The following is a 17305-nucleotide window of genomic DNA, read 5'->3' on the forward strand; positions in this document are numbered from 1 at the left end:
GGAACATAATGTTATTTATTCTTTTAAATAAAACAATACAACTTTTTTAAATGAACAGTTATAAATTAAATATTCTAGCTAGAACATGCTATGGCTTCGCTCTGGATGTGCGGTATGTAAGGCCACTTCATCGCTTTTTCAAAGGACAAACCAGCTGAATCTGGAGTCTCAGGGGCTTTAAACTCTGATCAATTATTAAACGTTACAACGTACCAGAAAAAAAGTCTAAAATAAGTTAATATGGCTTTGATTCTCCACTTTTCCTCTTCCTGTTATCTGACTGTAACAAAACTGTCTCCCTCATCCTACAGTATACACAGTATACAGTAGCACCATCATTAAAGATACGGACCTACGACACTGACGTCAAACGTACATTCAGGCAGAAAGTTGGCATTTTAAGACTCACCTGGAGCAGCGACAGCGCTCTCAGGAAAGCTTTTGGCAAGTGCAAAGATCAACACACCATATTCCCACAGCAGCCATGTTCCTGTGACGTCACGCTCAGGGTGAGAAGCTCAGACATTGTCATATCACACCGTTAACTTTCAGGCTGTTTGTAGGGATGAAGGATTTTAATGGCATGGTGTTATTTTTAAATCCTCACAATGTGGCTGAATACTATCATTAGCTTGATCTGATGGCGGCTAATGGGTTACCAAACGTTTAAATAAAAAAGGTCTGATCTCTATCTGGATTTTTCGGTTCTTTTTGTTACTTTTTAATGAAGAAAGCGATAAAACATCAAGATTCTCCACAAACAAACCTGGAAAATAACAAAATTACAAAATCTGAGCCTCCCATCCCAAAAGCGGTAAAACCAGGATGTTAACGCTGTTTCAATCATGCATTTTAGATGAAAACCAAACTAGATTACTGCACTCGTTCACCCTCGTCTTTGAGCGACAGAAGCGTTTTAGCTCAAAGAGGCACAGAGCACTCACTCAGAGCTGTGCAGCGTGTTGGATTTAACCAGCCTAAACCTCATCAGTAATTCACAGTTGTCTCAAACATCAGTGCCAAAACATTATCGAATGTCTTCCAGAACTTTCCTGCAGTCATCAGGTGCAGAAACACGGCACGATTAAGTAACCATGACTTAATGTCATCGCCCAAGAAGTCTTTGTGCAATATGTCAGGAGAGACCCAAGCACACAGGTACTTTCTGTGGTCTTCAGCGTGTGATCCGCCTCGTTATGAGCCTTCAGAACCATTTTATTAGGAATCTGAATCCTCTCAGGTCTCTCCATCTAAACATCCCTCGTTGTAGTCTGTGTCACGCAGCCGACTGTGATGGAGAAGGCGGTTCTGCTAGGTTATTTTTAGATCTAGGAGGAAATAAGATGGAAAAGTCAGAAACCACGGGTGGAATGTTTACAAACCAAAAGGTAATAAAAGCATGATAGACATCAGACCTGTTGTGTTTCATGTGACTTCTAACGAGGTGTCCGGCAGCTAAAGCAGCCATGAGGGAGAGCTCTCCTGCCAGCACCGTCCCACAGACGATGCGAGCCAGCTGACGGGCGTTCTCACCAGGCTGGTCTACACTCATACCTTGAACACCGAGCATCTGGAGACAAACATAAACAGCTGTTTGTGTCAACAGTCTTTTTCAAGTTGTGAGTCCAAAACAGGCTGAAAACGCTCTGTCATCCCTACATCTGTGAACTTTTACAAGGGCTCTGTAGTGGCGTAACACTGGTGTCCCAGGCTTTGATTTTAAACATTGTTACAACAATGCAAGAGCGGCAAACTGTGCACACTCATGTTAGATTAAAGGCAATGTATACACGTTCTGTCTACATGTCAGCACTTTGAGCCTACAGTTAGTCTGAAGAGCGTTAGTTCCATATTAGTCAGGAGAATCTCGTCAGGTGGCATGCAATCCTGAGAAAATCCTCTATGTTTTACTTTAAAATGAAATAATCTTGAAATCAAGGGAAAGTTAAGGGAAGAAACCCTGTAATTTCAGAATTACCTGCAGACAGGCCTGCTGAGGCGACAGGTTGGTGCCTCCTCCCACAGTTCCCAGCTCGATGGAGGGCATGGTGACACTGATGTACAGATCCTCTCCTTCTGGACCACCAGGTTCCATCTGAGTGATGCAATTAGAGCTCCCTACTGTCTGAGCGGGGTCCTGTGATAAAAAAAAAAAAAACAGCTCTGTTTTAGTCATCAAGGTACTCAAAGAAACGTATCTGTCTGCTAAATATACAGGTACAGGAAAACAATGCAGGGCATTCTTCAGTGAAACATCTGATCTACAGTCTGCTTTGGTTAAACATCTACTTTAATTGGACACTTTTAAAAGAATCATGATTATTTTAAAGAAATCACCTGTCCACAGGCGATGTAGATGGCTGCTACAATGTTTGCAGCGTGAGCGTTAAAGCCCCCGATGCTGCCAGCCATGGCCGAGCCCACCAAGTTCTTGTTGATGTTGAGCTCTATCAGAGTGGCTGTACTGCTTTTCAACACCTGACATAAGACCGATAAACGCACCATTATAAACATAGACTTTTGATTAACAAAAACAAATTCACAGTGATTTGATTTCTGACTGACAGACTTGACGTTTTTCCGTACCTCCTTCACCACCTTGGATGGGACAGTGGCTTCACATACTACAGATTTTCCTCGCCCCAGAATCCAGTTGATGGCAGCAGACTTCTTGTCGGTGCAGAAGTTTCCACTGAGGGCCATAATCTCCATGTCTGGAAACTGCTGCTGTAGTGTGAGCAGAGCTTGCTCAGTGCCCTGAGACAAAAAGGTACAAATGTTAGTGTTTACAGGACAGGAAGCAGACTAAAGAAGGAGGAGAATACATACTCATTGTTTTTACCTTTGAAGTCATGTTCATGCCCATGGCATCTCCTGTCTGAGACTGGAAGCGGATGTACAAATTCCTCCCGGCTAAGCCCACCAACAGCTTCTCCAGGCGAGCAAACCTGACGAGAACAAATCTGTTTTTTAACACCTTTACATCCTAAATATGAAAAACATTTTATAAAATATCAGCTCAACAGATGTATTGGTCAGGCTCTGACAAAAGGAACAGATACTGGCCTACTGCAAATAGTGGGTATCAGTAGGAGTGTGAACCTTTTTTCTTGGCAAGCATGTATAAAAGAAAACTTGGTTCAAGTGATTTTAGACCTGCTGTTGCGTAATTTGTCCCTTTAGTACACTCTGACTCTTCTCCCCACTGTGTCCTGCACAGTAGCGAGGCCAGTTAATGTATCAATTTTCCCTTGAAATCTCCTGTTTGGCCAAAGTCTGGTTTATACGTCTGATAAGAATCTAAATCATCCCCACAGTGCACACATCTGTGTTTTCTGTGATTTTTATACCAGTTATACGTCACCACCACCACATTTCCTGCTTGTTTGCGTCTTAAAAACCAGGTCAACTGTAACCCAACTTATAGTGTTGATGTTGGAGCTGATAAACACCGAGCAGCATTCGATTAAACTGCAGCTATTGCAAAGATAACGAGAAGAGACACAGAAGGAGATTCAGCAAATGAGAGATGCAAAGATACAGAAATGCATGTCTGAGATTTTCAAGTGCCGGCAAGTAGATGTAACTAGTCAAATCACCGTCCGCAACTTTTTCTATCACTCTAGAGCAGTGATTCTCAACTGGTGGGTTGGGACCCAAAAGTGGGTGGCGAAGCTGTTTACAGTGGATGTATGACAGGGAAACAATATGCAGAAAAACGTTTGATTTATACAAGCCCTAACTGGACATACAGAACATCTATACTTTTTTTTAGGTTTTCTTGTGATGACACAATGAAATGTGATTTCTCATAAGGAGGTGGTCGTGGGTCCTTATGTCAGGAAAGTTTAGAACCACTGCTCTGGGGAAAAAAAATGTGGCAAAAAGGCTTTAATATGCTTTATTTTGAAGGAAGTGTCTCGATCTCTTTGTTCAGTCACATCTTTTGTTCCTTTTCAAGTCCAAGCTACCACATTTTTCATCAAAAACATTTGAGTATGGCTAAAAAAATCTGAAATTTGGGCCACAATTGGTCAACAAGGAGGTCGTAGTGGGTACTGACTCCAGGCCAGTTGAGAACCACTGCTTTAGAGTGTGCATGATATGCCTGTGGACATTAAAAAGAAGCTGCGTTTCCATTACAGTTTTTTTTGCAAAATAAAAGCGACATTTCTAAAATGTCAACTAAGTACTAGTGCGCTTTGCATGCGTTTCCAATGAAGGGTGTTTTGGGCATGAGCCTCGTAATTCTCATAAAATTTCGTCTCATGAGAATCTGAAGCAAGGAAGGTGGACGCACAAAACCTGTTGCATGTTGGATGATAGTTCAGGGGCAAAGTCCGTATGTATGGCAAAGACCACGTATAAGGGTTTAAGTATGATGTTAAGAAAAGTCTCGGTCTCCTCTTCTGTTCACACGCACCACGCCATGTTGTCCATGAGTGAACTGGTCATGAGAGACCGTACGTCCTGTGACGTGTAAATGCAGAAAAAGTGTTTCCATTGCACTTAACCGATATATTTCTTTATTGAAATGTCTGAAAATCCTCCTTATGAGAGCAGACAAACTTTTCAGCAATATTTGAGAGGTTTTTCCATAATGTAGGTGTTTCCATTACCAGTTTTTTATTGCACTATTTAGATTTTGCGCATTTCTAAGGGTCATGGAAACACAGCTAGAGACTGAAAGTGCACCAGTCACAGGGCCTGCAGTCCGTGTCGCTTTATCCTTAACTACATTTTTTAGGAGGAGAACATCAGTGTTAATTTAATCGACTAAAATTATAACTAAAAATGTCAGTCATGAAGAAGACTAGATTAAGACTAGCTACAATCAGATCTTTGGTGATAAAACTGAAATCAAAGAGACTAAATTTTAGAGCTGGGGGACATATCTCCACTGTGCATAGAAGTTATGTCAACATTTTCATTGCTGTATTTTAAATCAATTAAAGCCCCGATAGTGCATTGATTTAACTGTTTTATATTCAATTTTCCTGATGACTGATTAAATTAGACAAATAAAAATAAATACCCTGCCTAAAAGTAAAGACAAATGTAAAAAAAGTTTTTGTCAACTAAAAATTCACCAGGACTAAATTTAAAATATCTGATAAAATTTACACTGGTGCACATCTGCCATGTGCCTAGGCCTCTTCAAAGAGTTCAGGGCTACATTGACCTGCAAAGCATGCTAAATAAGGCCTAATCCTTCAGGAGCACCTTAAAATATTCTAGTAGTCTTTTGCTGTGACTGCCTTTCTCCTGACCTGCTCGTTTGGTCAAATGCTTCTTTCATCAGACTAAATCCGTCCGAGGTCTCCAGCCACACTTTGACCTCTGCAGCCCGGCACGCTGAGGGCAGCCTCACCACAGGACCCCGGGTCATACTGTCAGCAAGGATCCTGCTGCGACATCCCCCACTCAGCTGGACAAGAAACACAATACAAACATATATAAAATACACATAAAAACACAGAAAATCAACATGAAGAGAAAGATAGCTGTCATTTACAGAAAGAGCTCTGCATCCTCTGTTGGTGCTGGCTACCAGGCAGCCTTCTGTGGTCGCCATGGGAACATGAAACTGCTTCTCATCCAACAGGAGAGGACCGGCAACCCCGACTGGCACCGGCATGTAGCCGATGACGTTTTCACAGCAGGTACCCATAACCTACAAAACGACAACACAAAATGTGACACACTGAGTCAAGGCAGCATCAAGAAATCACATATTTGATTAGGACATACAAGAAGGACAATTCTGGTTATTCAACCTCTTTTAATGGGGTCTATTTGACAAATAGGACAAAAGATTTTAACTGGTCCAATAAATCGCTTATATCTACAGCTGTTGAATTTACAGTTAAAGCTGTAAGATAATCTCTGCAGGACAAGACAGAGGATAGTTCTGTTGCTGTCACTGACATGCTCCAATTGTTCCTGGGTAACAAATTAGGAGTCTCTTTGTTTTGTTCTTCGTCTTTAGTTACAGACCATCTTTTTCGTACCTTTGAGTAGTCGTACTCCTTATAAGGCAGACCAGACAACGCAGAAGAAACAGGCAGTTTGGGTGAGAGCAGTTCCCTCCGGATGGCTACGCCTCTCTCCGGAGTTTCAAGCACAGTTTCCAGTCTGTAGTTCAGGATGTTACGAGAGGCTACGAGGTTCATCACCTCCTGGTTGCTAAGAAAACTAGCACCTTTCTGAAAAGCAACAAGAGCAAACATTTTACTTTATAAACCTTCAGCTATTACTAATGATGTGTTTTAGCCTTGTCAGCTTACCTGAGGATCTGAGAGGATGTTCATACACTCCTCAAGTGAGCGAGGCTCTGAGTTGGAGCTACTTTGTGGTACAGAAGGACCTGAAGCAGGAGACCTCTCCCCACATGAAAGACTGGATTCATTTTCCACTAAGGCTGCAGGAGGCTGAGTCTCCTCTGTGGTTAAGGAATCTGCAAAGGGACAACAACAACAAGACAATCAGGATTTTCCTGCATCGAGATTTGTGGTGTCATTTGCCCTGGCAGCACCTGTGGTCTTCACAAAGTCAATAATGTTCACCATTTTCAGTTCAGCACTAGTACACCCTCGGCCTCACCTGTTTTATGGCTGTCTTTTTTTTGCCACTGGCTAAGAGTGACCCAATCAGAAAAAAGCAGCAGTGATCAATGCAACTTTTTTTCTTACCTACTAATCAAAATCAAAACATGGCAGCATTTCAGATATCAACTTTATCAACAAAGGGGAGGGATAACAGTCCATTTCCTTGCACTGTTTCCTTCCTAAATTCCTAAATTTTTTGGAGTTCTTTAAAATCTTAAGCATGCAGCAACCTTGAATATGAAGCCAGTGCAGACATGCAAAAAGCTTCTGCTCTTAGAGTGTCTACTTAAGGCTGTCTGAAGAAGCACCAAATCCTTTTTGTGAGATCTAGTCAGTATGGAGCCTTCATGGTGAAATTGTTACTACAGGCAGCATGTGTTTGGTCTCGTGGTCTAGCTGAGTCATCTAGTGCAGTGGTTCCTCATCTTTTTTTTCCTTGGGAGCACCTTACTTTTACTTACAGCTAGGACCCCCAAGATCCAACTGAAAAAAACAGGACACAATGCTGCCAAAACCCAGAGAAAATATGTCTACTCAAGGCTGTTTTTGGCAAAAGTTCCCTGCATGAACTATTCACAACATTTTTAATCCTTATTGTCGTCAATATGAACAAATTTAATTTTGGCAACCTGCTGCAGAAAAAGCCTGGCACCACCCCCAAGGGGGTCCTGGATCCCAGCTTAGGAATCACTGATCTCATCTGAGTGTTTAGAGAACCTAACAACCACCATAAATAGAAGCAGAAACTAAAGGTAACAGAAGGTAAAGGCAGAGGAGAAGAAATCATCATTTGTAGACACATACCCTTGAATACTGAGTACACAAGTTAAAAAACCTTTAAGACTTACTTTTGTCTCTGTTCGTCTTGTCAGTGTCAGCGGAAGCTTGAGAGTCTGATGAGGATAAAGCGTTGTTTAAAAACATACTATTGAGCAACTTCTGGGGTTTTAGAGCTGGGATATCCCTCCTGCAGCAGTCTCCTGCTACTCTTTGCTTCTGAGTTGAAGGAGAGCTGATAATGGGACTCTTCAGGGACAATGAGGACTCGGTTTCAGTTTGCTCAAAGAAGACATACTTCACAGCCAGGAGAAGGGCGAGGCCGAGAGTGATCACTTGCTCTAGGTCCATACTGGCCAAAGGAGAAGAGATGGTGTCAGGCATCTGCATCTTACTGAACAAACACGCTAACATATTAATGAAAGAAGAAATGTTTCTTGATAAATGCTTTTACCTGGTGAGCTTCAGTGGCAACATTGGTCTATCAGAGTCCAATCTCTTAACAACAGGTCCCTCCACCGTGCGGTTGTGACCAGGATTCTCAGCTGCCAAACGTGTGTGAGCATGAACCAACGCCAAACCCAGAGACTGGACAACAGGAAAAAAAGAGCTCAGTAAGAATTAGATGTTTCATTAGGATACAGAATTATCAAACAAATGAACACAATAATTTCAAATGGAGTAATGGGATTAGTGGTAAAATCGCTGAAGGCAGCATCTCACCATGATGATTTTAACTCTCTGTGTTACAGGATTGGGCTTGTTGTCCTCTTCTTCAGCCAGCACGCAGGCGAACTGGCTCAACTGCCAGATTGGACGGCCCTCACGACTTTCCCGGGACAACTATAAACATATAAAACACACAAAGGCAAAAATATAGGGTAAATTGTATGAGAGGAGTTAGTTTTTTTTATCAGCTGAGTAATTTTTAATCCCCTGCACATTATCCTTACCTCCAAGACAAGGGAGACGCAGGCGGGGAAGAAAGTCATGAATACAAAGTAATTCGCCAGAACTGACATACAGCCAAAACAGCACATTATCTCCAACTGAGGCACACCTGACATGGTGCCAATCCCAATAACCAGACACTCTACCAGAGCATCCAGGGTGAAGGTGGGCCCCAGGATGGCCATCCCCTGGGAGATGTTCTCCCTGACCTCCTCCTATACATAAGACATAGAGCCAAAGCGTTTGTCAGTGACATTGAGGTCACTACTGAAACAACAAACCTTAATTCAGCTGTGTTTCAGAAACAACAAGAAATAAATTGTGTGACTTTTACCTGAGAGTTTGAGCTGAGGGCAAATTTGGCCAGTGTGCATGCTTTAGACAGGTCAATGAGGAGGAGGAAGAAAGGCAGCGCTTCACTGTGAGGAAGAGACAGAAACAGACTGTAAGATTTCACTGCAGACTGTGTGGGGTGTGCAGTTAAATATTATCATTTTGTCCACATGGAGAACTTACTTCAGCCCTGTCAGTTCTTTTCCAAAGAAATGTATTACCACTGTACTGAAAACAAAGCTGGAAAACACCGTAAATAACCCCGCAATACCTGGAAAAGATCAAAATTTGTCAAAAGTGAATACATCAAATATGTGACATGTTTATCTGTCAAAGAAAGCCGTCTCAGTCTGCTAAACAGGTGAATCATACCAACCTAGTATATATTTAGATCCCAACTGTCGCAGGTTCTTAAACTGGAAATAGATGTAAACAATGGCCATGCAGCGTGTAATTGTTAAGATGATTATGTCGCTGCTGTGGACTTTCTACAAAAAATAGACAAAAAGTACAGATTATAAACAACACTTTCTCCTTACTTTCATTTTAAACAACCAGCCGCCTACAATTAAAATCAGACTACTACTGAGCCAGACTTACCTCCTCGATTTTAGGGCACTCATTCCAACTGCACATCTGGCTGCTGGATGCCAGGCTGTTCATAGAAATGAGGCAGACTGTGATAGCCAGGGTGCCCACTATTACCTCCCATGGGTGGGAGGCCACAAATAGGCCATGGAGCCGGAACAGACGAGCTAACATGGTCCCAATATGTAAGGTCACAGCCTCACCTATAAAGACCCATGAAAAGACGGAGGTCAACACCGCACTGATGCCAATAAACAAGATAACATAGGATCCACTGACATCGATTTCCTAGTGAAACTCAGCAGTTCATGTTTGTCCTCAAAGGGGGACATGGGTCTTCAAAGCTTATTTCTTAAACCTTTTACATTGTTGGGTCTGAGGCAATAGCCAATTTATCATGGAAACACCTTAATTGTCACAGGTTACATCTCAAGGTCTCAGGGAGTCACGTAAAAACCAGACAAGAAAGAAACAAAAGCTGTATCATTGTATGTTCAACTAGCAGGTGCCCCAGTTAAGCGTTTTAATGATGTAGACTGACAAAACCCGCTGACAAACACAGGCTAAATTGGACTTCGTCTTCAAGATGTATACCAAATATATTCCAGATTGAAGTTCGGTCTCAAAATTCGGGTTATTATCTGTCAATTTGCTGTCGTTTCCGTCGGTTAGCATCTTCAGCTGCTACCAGAGGACACCGTTAGCATCGGTTAGCTTTAGCCACATTAACTGGCACGCCCAAATTAACTTATACAGACTTTCACCAAGGTCATTTCTAAACTCAGCGCTAAAACACGTCAACAAGTGAGTTTTTGATAAAGGTATTAAATCCACTTACCTTTAAATATTTCTTTTCTTGAGGTCAGAGGATCATTTTTAAGATGGTAGTGTGTCTTCCTCAAAGCGCTGAGCTAGCTTATTACTTCATCCTGATGCAACCAATCCAACATGGCGGTCTCTGACGTCATTGCAATCTTTCTCTCCTTCATTGTTTTTCTCAACGGCGGTTAGCACCCAGAGAGTTTCATTACCGCCAACTACTGGACTTCAAATGCTGCCTCTGTTTGACTTGTTCAACTAAAACTGAAAAATAAGTCTTTTAATACCCCATTTTCTAACTTACTGACAACATATCTTCATCCGCAACGGTAATATGACGTTGTTTCATTAACATTTAGGTCTGTCCTACAACCACTAGCTTATTTCGATGTCAGGTAGGTAATGTGGAAATGCACAGAGGCGGAAAAAGTACAAGACTATGGCACTCAAACAAAAATAGTTATTTTGGTTTACATAAAATAGCTTGTCATCTATATAAGTGAAAGTAAAACCTAAGGCATTTAAAGTTCTCACAGGTTAAATTCAGTCAAAATGGGTCAGTTTTTGATAAACGGCGTATTTGACTATTGAAAATTTCATGCACAAGAGCTAATTTTTTTCATAAATGAAAAGAGCCCTCAAATATTTATACGTAATAAAATGTGATAAGAGATAACAGTGAGGTTGTTTTATTGCAATGTCTCTGCAATTATAAGTTACTCTCTAATGCTAAAAAGTAAAATAATGAGGCCTGAACACAAAATCCTCCTGTTTTGGACCAGACTTTAATATTGACTACAATAAAAGAGACTATTCTCTACCAAAAATCTAGGTTCAGCTTTCAGGGTCTGGTCTGGGAAAGGTAAGTCCATGTTTATTATATGTTTAAAGAGGATACTTGAAACAAAACAAGGGTAACATCAAGTTGCATTCAAATTCTTAACCTTTTTTCAACAAAAAATGTAAAGTCTTGGTTTTAATTCTGTCTTTCTCTTTATAATAATCCACACCTGTTGCTACCACCTGATTGTTTTTGTCATTCTCTGACCAGAATCAAAGATTTCATCTTAAAGCGTTGCAAGGTGGATCCACCTGATGTAAGACATGGAATCTGGCCGGTCCATTGGTTTTGCAAGGTTGCAGGTTTGGTTCTCAGAACCAAAGCTGTGCATGGACGTAAGCTGAACTGTACCGCTCTACCTCCCTCACCAACTCAGCTTCTTACCGTCCAGAGAGGGGATGTTCTACATGCTGAGAAGAAGTCTCAAAACACTGTTGATCGCCACACTAAGGTCACCATCCATACTGCAACCAGCCCCCAGTGATGGATTCAAAGGGTGTTGGATGACCCCATCCTGGCCCCATGGAGGTAAACCTGGCTACTAGACGCTCTCTTCATCAACTGATCTGGCTATTGCACCAGTGTGCCAATTCCATACATGGTTAGTGTTTCCCTTCTGCCACATGTAGGGTTTAGAATCACTCTTAGTCTGGACCCACTCCTGGGACACCCTACAAGGGGCTAATGCTCCCAACAAACAGCTCTTAGGTTCATAGGTGCACTTCTTATTCACTTCTCATTCTGACCCATGTCTTTAGTGGCTTGCATTCAAGCATATTTGTGACTAATATTACAAAATTCTAAGGTAATTCCGCCCAATCTAAGACCAGTTTGTAAAATCTTCAAAAACCATTTGCATGTATGAGTTTGAGTTCATGAACATGTATTTAGAAAATATGTCTATTTAGCCTACACAGAGGAGGGCACTTTGTCAAAATTTGTCTATTACTAGGGCACTGAAGAGGGCACTTTTTATACTATAGTGGCATAAATGAAGGCTCTTTTGCTGCATGTTTTCTAACGTTAGGGCACCAGTGTCCACCAGTTTCTTGCCAGATAGAAAAACAAAGTTGCATTTTTTACTCAGTCAGTCTTGGCAGATTATAATCCAATAAGTTTAAATAATATAGATTCCAACTGTATGGACTTAAAGAACCTCTCATTTGTGTTCTTTTGCTACCTCTAGGTCTTCTTCCAACAACAGCCCTGCCTAACAACTGATAATGTGAAGACAGCTCCATCTCTTTTGATACACTCTTATTCATGATGTGATGTTTGTTTTTGATAATAACTGAGTTGACATTTGAGCTCATGTTATCTGTAAATATTACAGTTGGCTGCTCCTCCCTCATCTCTCTGGATAGCCCAACACTTTCCTCTCATGGCCTTGACACGGAGACAACACAGGACAACACAGACTGCACTCTGGAGCCGAATGTACCTCTTTAGAGTGTTTACTATGTGGATAAACTTTAAGTGAATTGACTCTCTGGATGTGGCTGATTTCTGGCTGGACATGAAATGAAGGAAAGACATCTGTCTGCTTCTTCTTCTACTTCTACTGCTTCTTCAGTTACTATAGGTAAGTTGCTTTCACAATTCCAGTTGTGCTTGTTGTGCAGCCTGATGCCTGTGCATAGAAATGGGTGCTGAACTGAATTTCCTTTTGGGTTTTAACTTTTAAGATGTGACTCTCTCTGTGTCATATATTTGACACTTGCCCTCCTTATTCTCAGCTCTAATGATGCCTTGCGTGAACTCTGGAGGACATCCTGCACCTGCTATCACTGGGAAAAACTGATGTTTTTCACAGTAACAAGATGCTAATCCAGATTACTGAAGTGATTTTTTTTTATATGGGACCTCTTTTCTCACACCTAAAATGGGATGATGAAACTATTCCTCTGACTTTGACTGTCGAGGGATGAGAAGACAAACTGAAGAAATGGCCTCAGACGATGTACACTAGCACATTTAGCTAACGTCCTAGCTCTGTGTTGGTACTCACACAGCTATAAGGCTGGTTGTGTTTTATTTTTGTAGATGTAGAGCCCAGTCAGAGCCTTTCTAGCTTACATTACCACATCTCGGTTTTAGTTTCAGGGTCAATTTTGTGTTACTGTTTGTTAGCAGCTAATGGCGTAGGCCTATCGGGTAAATAGTATATATACAGTGTGCTCTAGCATGGCTTACTGCTGTCTATTTTAATACAAGCTTAGCTAGAGCTCAATTTAAACACTAGCTTGGCACTATAAAAGGATCATTAAACATTTTAGTCTGTGGATTATTTCATAAATCAGTCCCTCTATTTTAATAATATGTTTTGGGCTTTATTTTTAGAGGGGATGGAATTGGATAGAATTAGAAACACGGAAAAGAAAGTTGGGAAGAGATGCCTGGGATAGGAGCTACAATCCAGACCCAAACCCAGGGCTGCCTGTGTAGGGCACGACCCAACTGCTAGTCCATCTGTGCCCCAATCACTTCCTCTTTTAAAACATGTTTTTTCTTATATCCAGGATTCAAGAGTGCCCTGTGGTTAATCTGGAATTCCAGGTTAGTTTCAGAAGAATCATATAAGTCTTGCGTTTGTTGACTCTAAAAAAAAAAGACTGGGTGGTTCTGCTTGAGGTCCCTGACGGTTTAAGTAAAGGTTCTCCTTGCCACTATAACAAGGCAAAATACTGCTAGTGCTGACGTCGTGACTTGTGTACTCATGCAGATTAGCACTGGGTCTGTATGATCAAAGAGTACAAAGAGTAGACCTGCCCTCTTTTAAGGTGTCTTGAGGTAACTTGGGTTATGAATTGCTGCTACACAAATAATAATTGACTGATTGATTGGCAGACTAATGACTGATCTCACCAACATGGCTGATCTCAACTGTCTGTTAGACCTCCTGCAGTCAGAAGTTTAGTAGAAGTATTAATCAGTTGTGGAAGCCACTCAGTAATAAATCACATCATGAAAACACATCAGCAAAAGCAGGATATCTGCAGACAGCATCAGCGGTGTGGTGCTGAGGCTATTTAAAGCCCCTGGTGACCATGACACAGTGGCAGTGTGCATTTGATCAAATAAGGGCTGCAGTAATCGATTCATTTTGTAATTGAGTACTCTATCAATTCTTCTGACAAGTAATCAAGTACTTTAATAAGAAATATTGCTATTTTTTTATCAATCACTTTTTCTTTTTCAAAAATAGTAGAAATAGTACTAGACAAATGAGAAAAGAAGCTGGGCCCTTTAATGAACTACTTCTCTCCCAGGAAATTTGTGGTGCTTTATTTCTTCTATTGTAGTTTATTTGTTTTTTTCCAATTTGTCATTAAAGTAAAGGGACACTTAATCATTTTGACATCCTGTAATATAATAAATCTAATTTTTCACATTATAGCAAGAATAAAGCTCCATCATTCACACAGCGGTCTGATGATGTCTGAAAGGTGAACCTTTAGATTAGATTAGACACCTAGATTAGTGTCAATTCATTATCAATTTAAGTCTTATCAAATTATTCAGGATGCTGAAACTTTTTGAAAAAAAAGCTGTAATCAAGACGTGCGCTGAAATTAAATAATTTAAAGAGAGAGAGGGAAAGCACCAAAACAGGACTTGAATCGTGAAGCCTGGCTGTGTTCTGTGAAACTGTCGGGTCAATCAAAGAAGTTTATGAAATCCTCTGAAGTCTGCAGACACAAACTGAGCGCTGCCTCACACCAGCGAGTCATGCAGGCAGCGCGTAAACTCAGAGATCTGTGTAGGTTCTGGTAAACTTCACTGCATGATCTTCTCTTCCCCCGTGATTTTCACGCCTCAAATCATGCATGTTACGTAATAGTAACAGCAAAAACAAGTGCATTGTGCCACACAAACAGCTGTCTGTGCGAAACACAGCATGCCGTGCAACACACAACGCAATGTCCAAGGTTACAGCATGGACGTATATGGAAACAGGACTGATTTAAGCGAAGCCTCGAGGCAGATAATTTGCCTCAAGGATTTTCTTTTTTAATCGAATCACTCGGATAATTCGAGGAATCGTTTCAGCCCTAATTCAAATATGAATGTGTTCAGGCCCAGACTGTTAAAAAGAAGCAGTGTTTGCAAAATTGAGGATGTATTCCTTTGAAAACAACCATTGTTGGTGATTAGCCACTTTGGTTAGCCACCAGGAGAAAGTCATTGTCCCACATCCGCTGTCGCTGGAAGTTTCATCAATCCACAGTAGAGCCCCCAGAAATAAGGTGGATCTGTGAATGTTTACTAGACTAGACCCAAACATGGTGTCTCAGTCTTTCTAGATTCTGTCAACTTTGTTTAACCATTATTTCAATGAAAACCCTGAGTCTTGGTTTCGGTTGTCCTTATGTCTTTGTTTTCTCTCTGCCCACAGAATGAGTAAAAGACGGTTCCTGTTGAGACTCAGAAGAAAGCTACCCTTTTGTATTCTGTCTCTGTTGATTCTGATTTTCCTGTGGTCAGCCGATGTGAGGTACAACGACATCTCTGAATCACTACCTCCACCTCTGCAGATTCAGACTTTTCACAAGTACAATGTGAACTGTTTAGCCATATACAACATGGACCCAGTGGAAGTGGGGAAATCACTGATGATCAGAAGGACTGAACTTGTTGAAGACATGGATGAAAGTCTGTCTGCTGCCACATCAAACTGTCCAGCGTTCATCAAGATGAGAGGTTATGATGACGTGTGCGCATCAGAGGAGGAGAGAGAATTTCCTATTGCTTATTCTCTTGTTGTGCATAAATACGCATGGATGGTGGAGAGACTGCTCAGGGCCATCTACTCACCCTCGAACATCTACTGCATCCACTATGATGAAAAGTCTCCAGCTCAGTTTATCTCAGCCATGAGGGGCTTAGCTGAGTGTTTACCTAATGTTTTCATTGCTAGTAAGAGAGAGGTGGTCTACTATGCCAGCATGGCTCGACTGAAAGCTGATCTCAACTGTCTGTCAGACCTTCTGAGATCGGACGTCCCGTGGAAGTATGTCATCAACCTCTGCGGTCAGGATTTTCCTCTCAGGACCAACATCGAGCTGGTGTCAGAACTCAAGAAGCTGAACGGGGCGAACATGCTGGAGACGATTCGACCATCCAAATCTAAAAAGAAGAGGTTTACATTCCACCACGAGATGAGAGACTTAAGTGCTGGAAAAAAAAGTAAACCAAAACGAACAGAGAAGTTGAAGTCGAAGCCTCCACATGACTTAAAAATGTTTGTTGGCAGCGCCTACTTTATCTTGTCTCGAGACTTTATAGTTTTCATAAACTCTTCAGCTGTAGCGAGGGATTTTCTCAACTGGTCAGAGGACACTTACTCCCCAGACGAACACTTTTGGGCCACACTTGTGCGGATCCCAGGTGTACCTGGGGAGATCCCCAGATCCCAGCCTGATATCACCTGCATGATGGCTAAAACCAGGCTAATGAAGTGGAAATACAAGGAGGCACACCTGTATCCAAAATGCACTGGGAAACACATCCGAAGTGTTTGTGTGTTTGGAGCAGCAGAAATTCGCTGGTTACAAAACTATGGTCACTGGTTTGTCAATAAGTTTGACCCCAACGTGGACCCTGTTGCTATTCAGTGCCTTGAGGAGAACCTGGAGGATAGAAGGAAGCTTTATGGCTGTTAATGCAACAAATGATGTCATCTACTGGAGTTTAAATCAAATAAGAAAATGAAATGTCTCTGATCTTTTCATGTACAATGAAAGCAACAATGACAAGAACCCTGACAACAAAATGTAATATTCATAATTATGAATAAAAATGCAGTTTATTTAAAGGCAGAATGTTTTTTTGGAAAGAATGGTTTTGAGACAGGATTTAAAAATGGGGAAAGTCTTGATGTTATCAATATCTAATAGAAGGCATTACAGGTAAATGGTATCAACATTCACTCATTTTTGACCTGCTTAAAGCTCCTCTGTCGCTTCAACACTCTGTCTGGTGTCCTTGTTGTCATTTCCATTTCAGTATGTTTACGCAGCTTAGAAATAAAAGCAGAACCCTAACCCTAAAAATTAGATTAATAACTAGTTACAGAAGAGAGTGGACTATTCCTATATATGTATATTCCAATATATACAATATTGTATATATTGTATCTCTTTGTTTCCTTCGAGTTGGTTGTACCTGCTGTGTGTGTGTGTGCATGATGAGTGTGGCGAGCTTGCTACCTGTCCATCTGTTTAATTAGGAGCCATCGCATGCGGGTGATTGGCGGATCTGGGTCCCTTGCAGACAGGTGGTAGGCTGCTGCGGAGCTCGGCCTTAATATAAGGAGGGGATGTGACGTCACTGCGGCGCAGGGGGAACGCCGTTCCATTCACGTCCCAACCGGCCGCGCCACGACACC

General features: G+C 41.5%; 2 protein-coding genes across 2 annotated transcripts; one reads left to right on the forward strand and one right to left on the reverse strand.

Annotated features, from left to right (window-relative positions):
* On the reverse strand, positions 1–10212 carry LOC121525459 (3-hydroxy-3-methylglutaryl-coenzyme A reductase-like). Its single transcript, XM_041811471.1, has 19 exons — positions 10096–10212; positions 9270–9460; positions 9046–9157; positions 8853–8940; positions 8671–8755; positions 8339–8551; positions 8109–8228; positions 7840–7973; positions 7457–7737; positions 6288–6457; positions 6012–6206; positions 5516–5674; positions 5271–5428; positions 2843–2948; positions 2587–2757; positions 2338–2478; positions 1979–2137; positions 1416–1570; positions 1–1328 (listed from the first exon to the last, which is right to left on the reverse strand). Exons 2-19 carry the CDS (start codon positions 9429–9431, stop codon positions 1277–1279), a joined length of 2661 nt encoding a protein of 886 aa, XP_041667405.1. The 5' UTR covers positions 9432–9460; positions 10096–10212; the 3' UTR covers positions 1–1276.
* A 4603-nt stretch (positions 10213–14815) lies between these two features.
* On the forward strand, positions 14816–16580 carry LOC121525239 (beta-1,3-galactosyl-O-glycosyl-glycoprotein beta-1,6-N-acetylglucosaminyltransferase 4-like). The gene is made up of 2 exons (XM_041811115.1): positions 14816–14846; positions 15403–16580. The coding sequence occupies exons 1-2, from the start codon at positions 14816–14818 to the stop codon at positions 16578–16580; spliced, it is 1209 nt and encodes a 402-aa protein (XP_041667049.1).
* The last annotated feature ends 725 nt before the right edge of the window (positions 16581–17305 follow it).

Source organism: Cheilinus undulatus, linkage group 17 (assembly GCF_018320785.1).
Source record: "Cheilinus undulatus linkage group 17, ASM1832078v1, whole genome shotgun sequence".
In the NCBI taxonomy this organism is placed as follows: domain Eukaryota; kingdom Metazoa; phylum Chordata; class Actinopteri; order Labriformes; family Labridae; genus Cheilinus; species Cheilinus undulatus.

Bases quoted from the DNA above. Each gene is read 5' to 3' on its own strand.
- LOC121525459 (XM_041811471.1), bottom strand. From the start codon at position 9,431: ATGTTAGCTCGTCTGTTCCGGCTCCATGGCCTATTTGTGGCCTCCCAC. The intron at 8,229-8,338 runs GTAAGGATAATG...ATATGTTTATAG, and splicing joins GCGTCTCCCTTGTCTTGGAG to TTGTCCCGGGAAAGTCGTGA. The intron at 7,738-7,839 runs GTAAAAGCATTT...TCCTTTGGCCAG, and splicing joins TTGCCACTGAAGCTCACCAG to TATGGACCTAGAGCAAGTGA.
- LOC121525239 (XM_041811115.1), top strand. From the start codon at position 14,816: ATGCCGTGCAACACACAACGCAATGTCCAAG. The intron at 14,847-15,402 runs GTTACAGCATGG...TCCTGTGGTCAG, and splicing joins CACACAACGCAATGTCCAAG to CCGATGTGAGGTACAACGAC.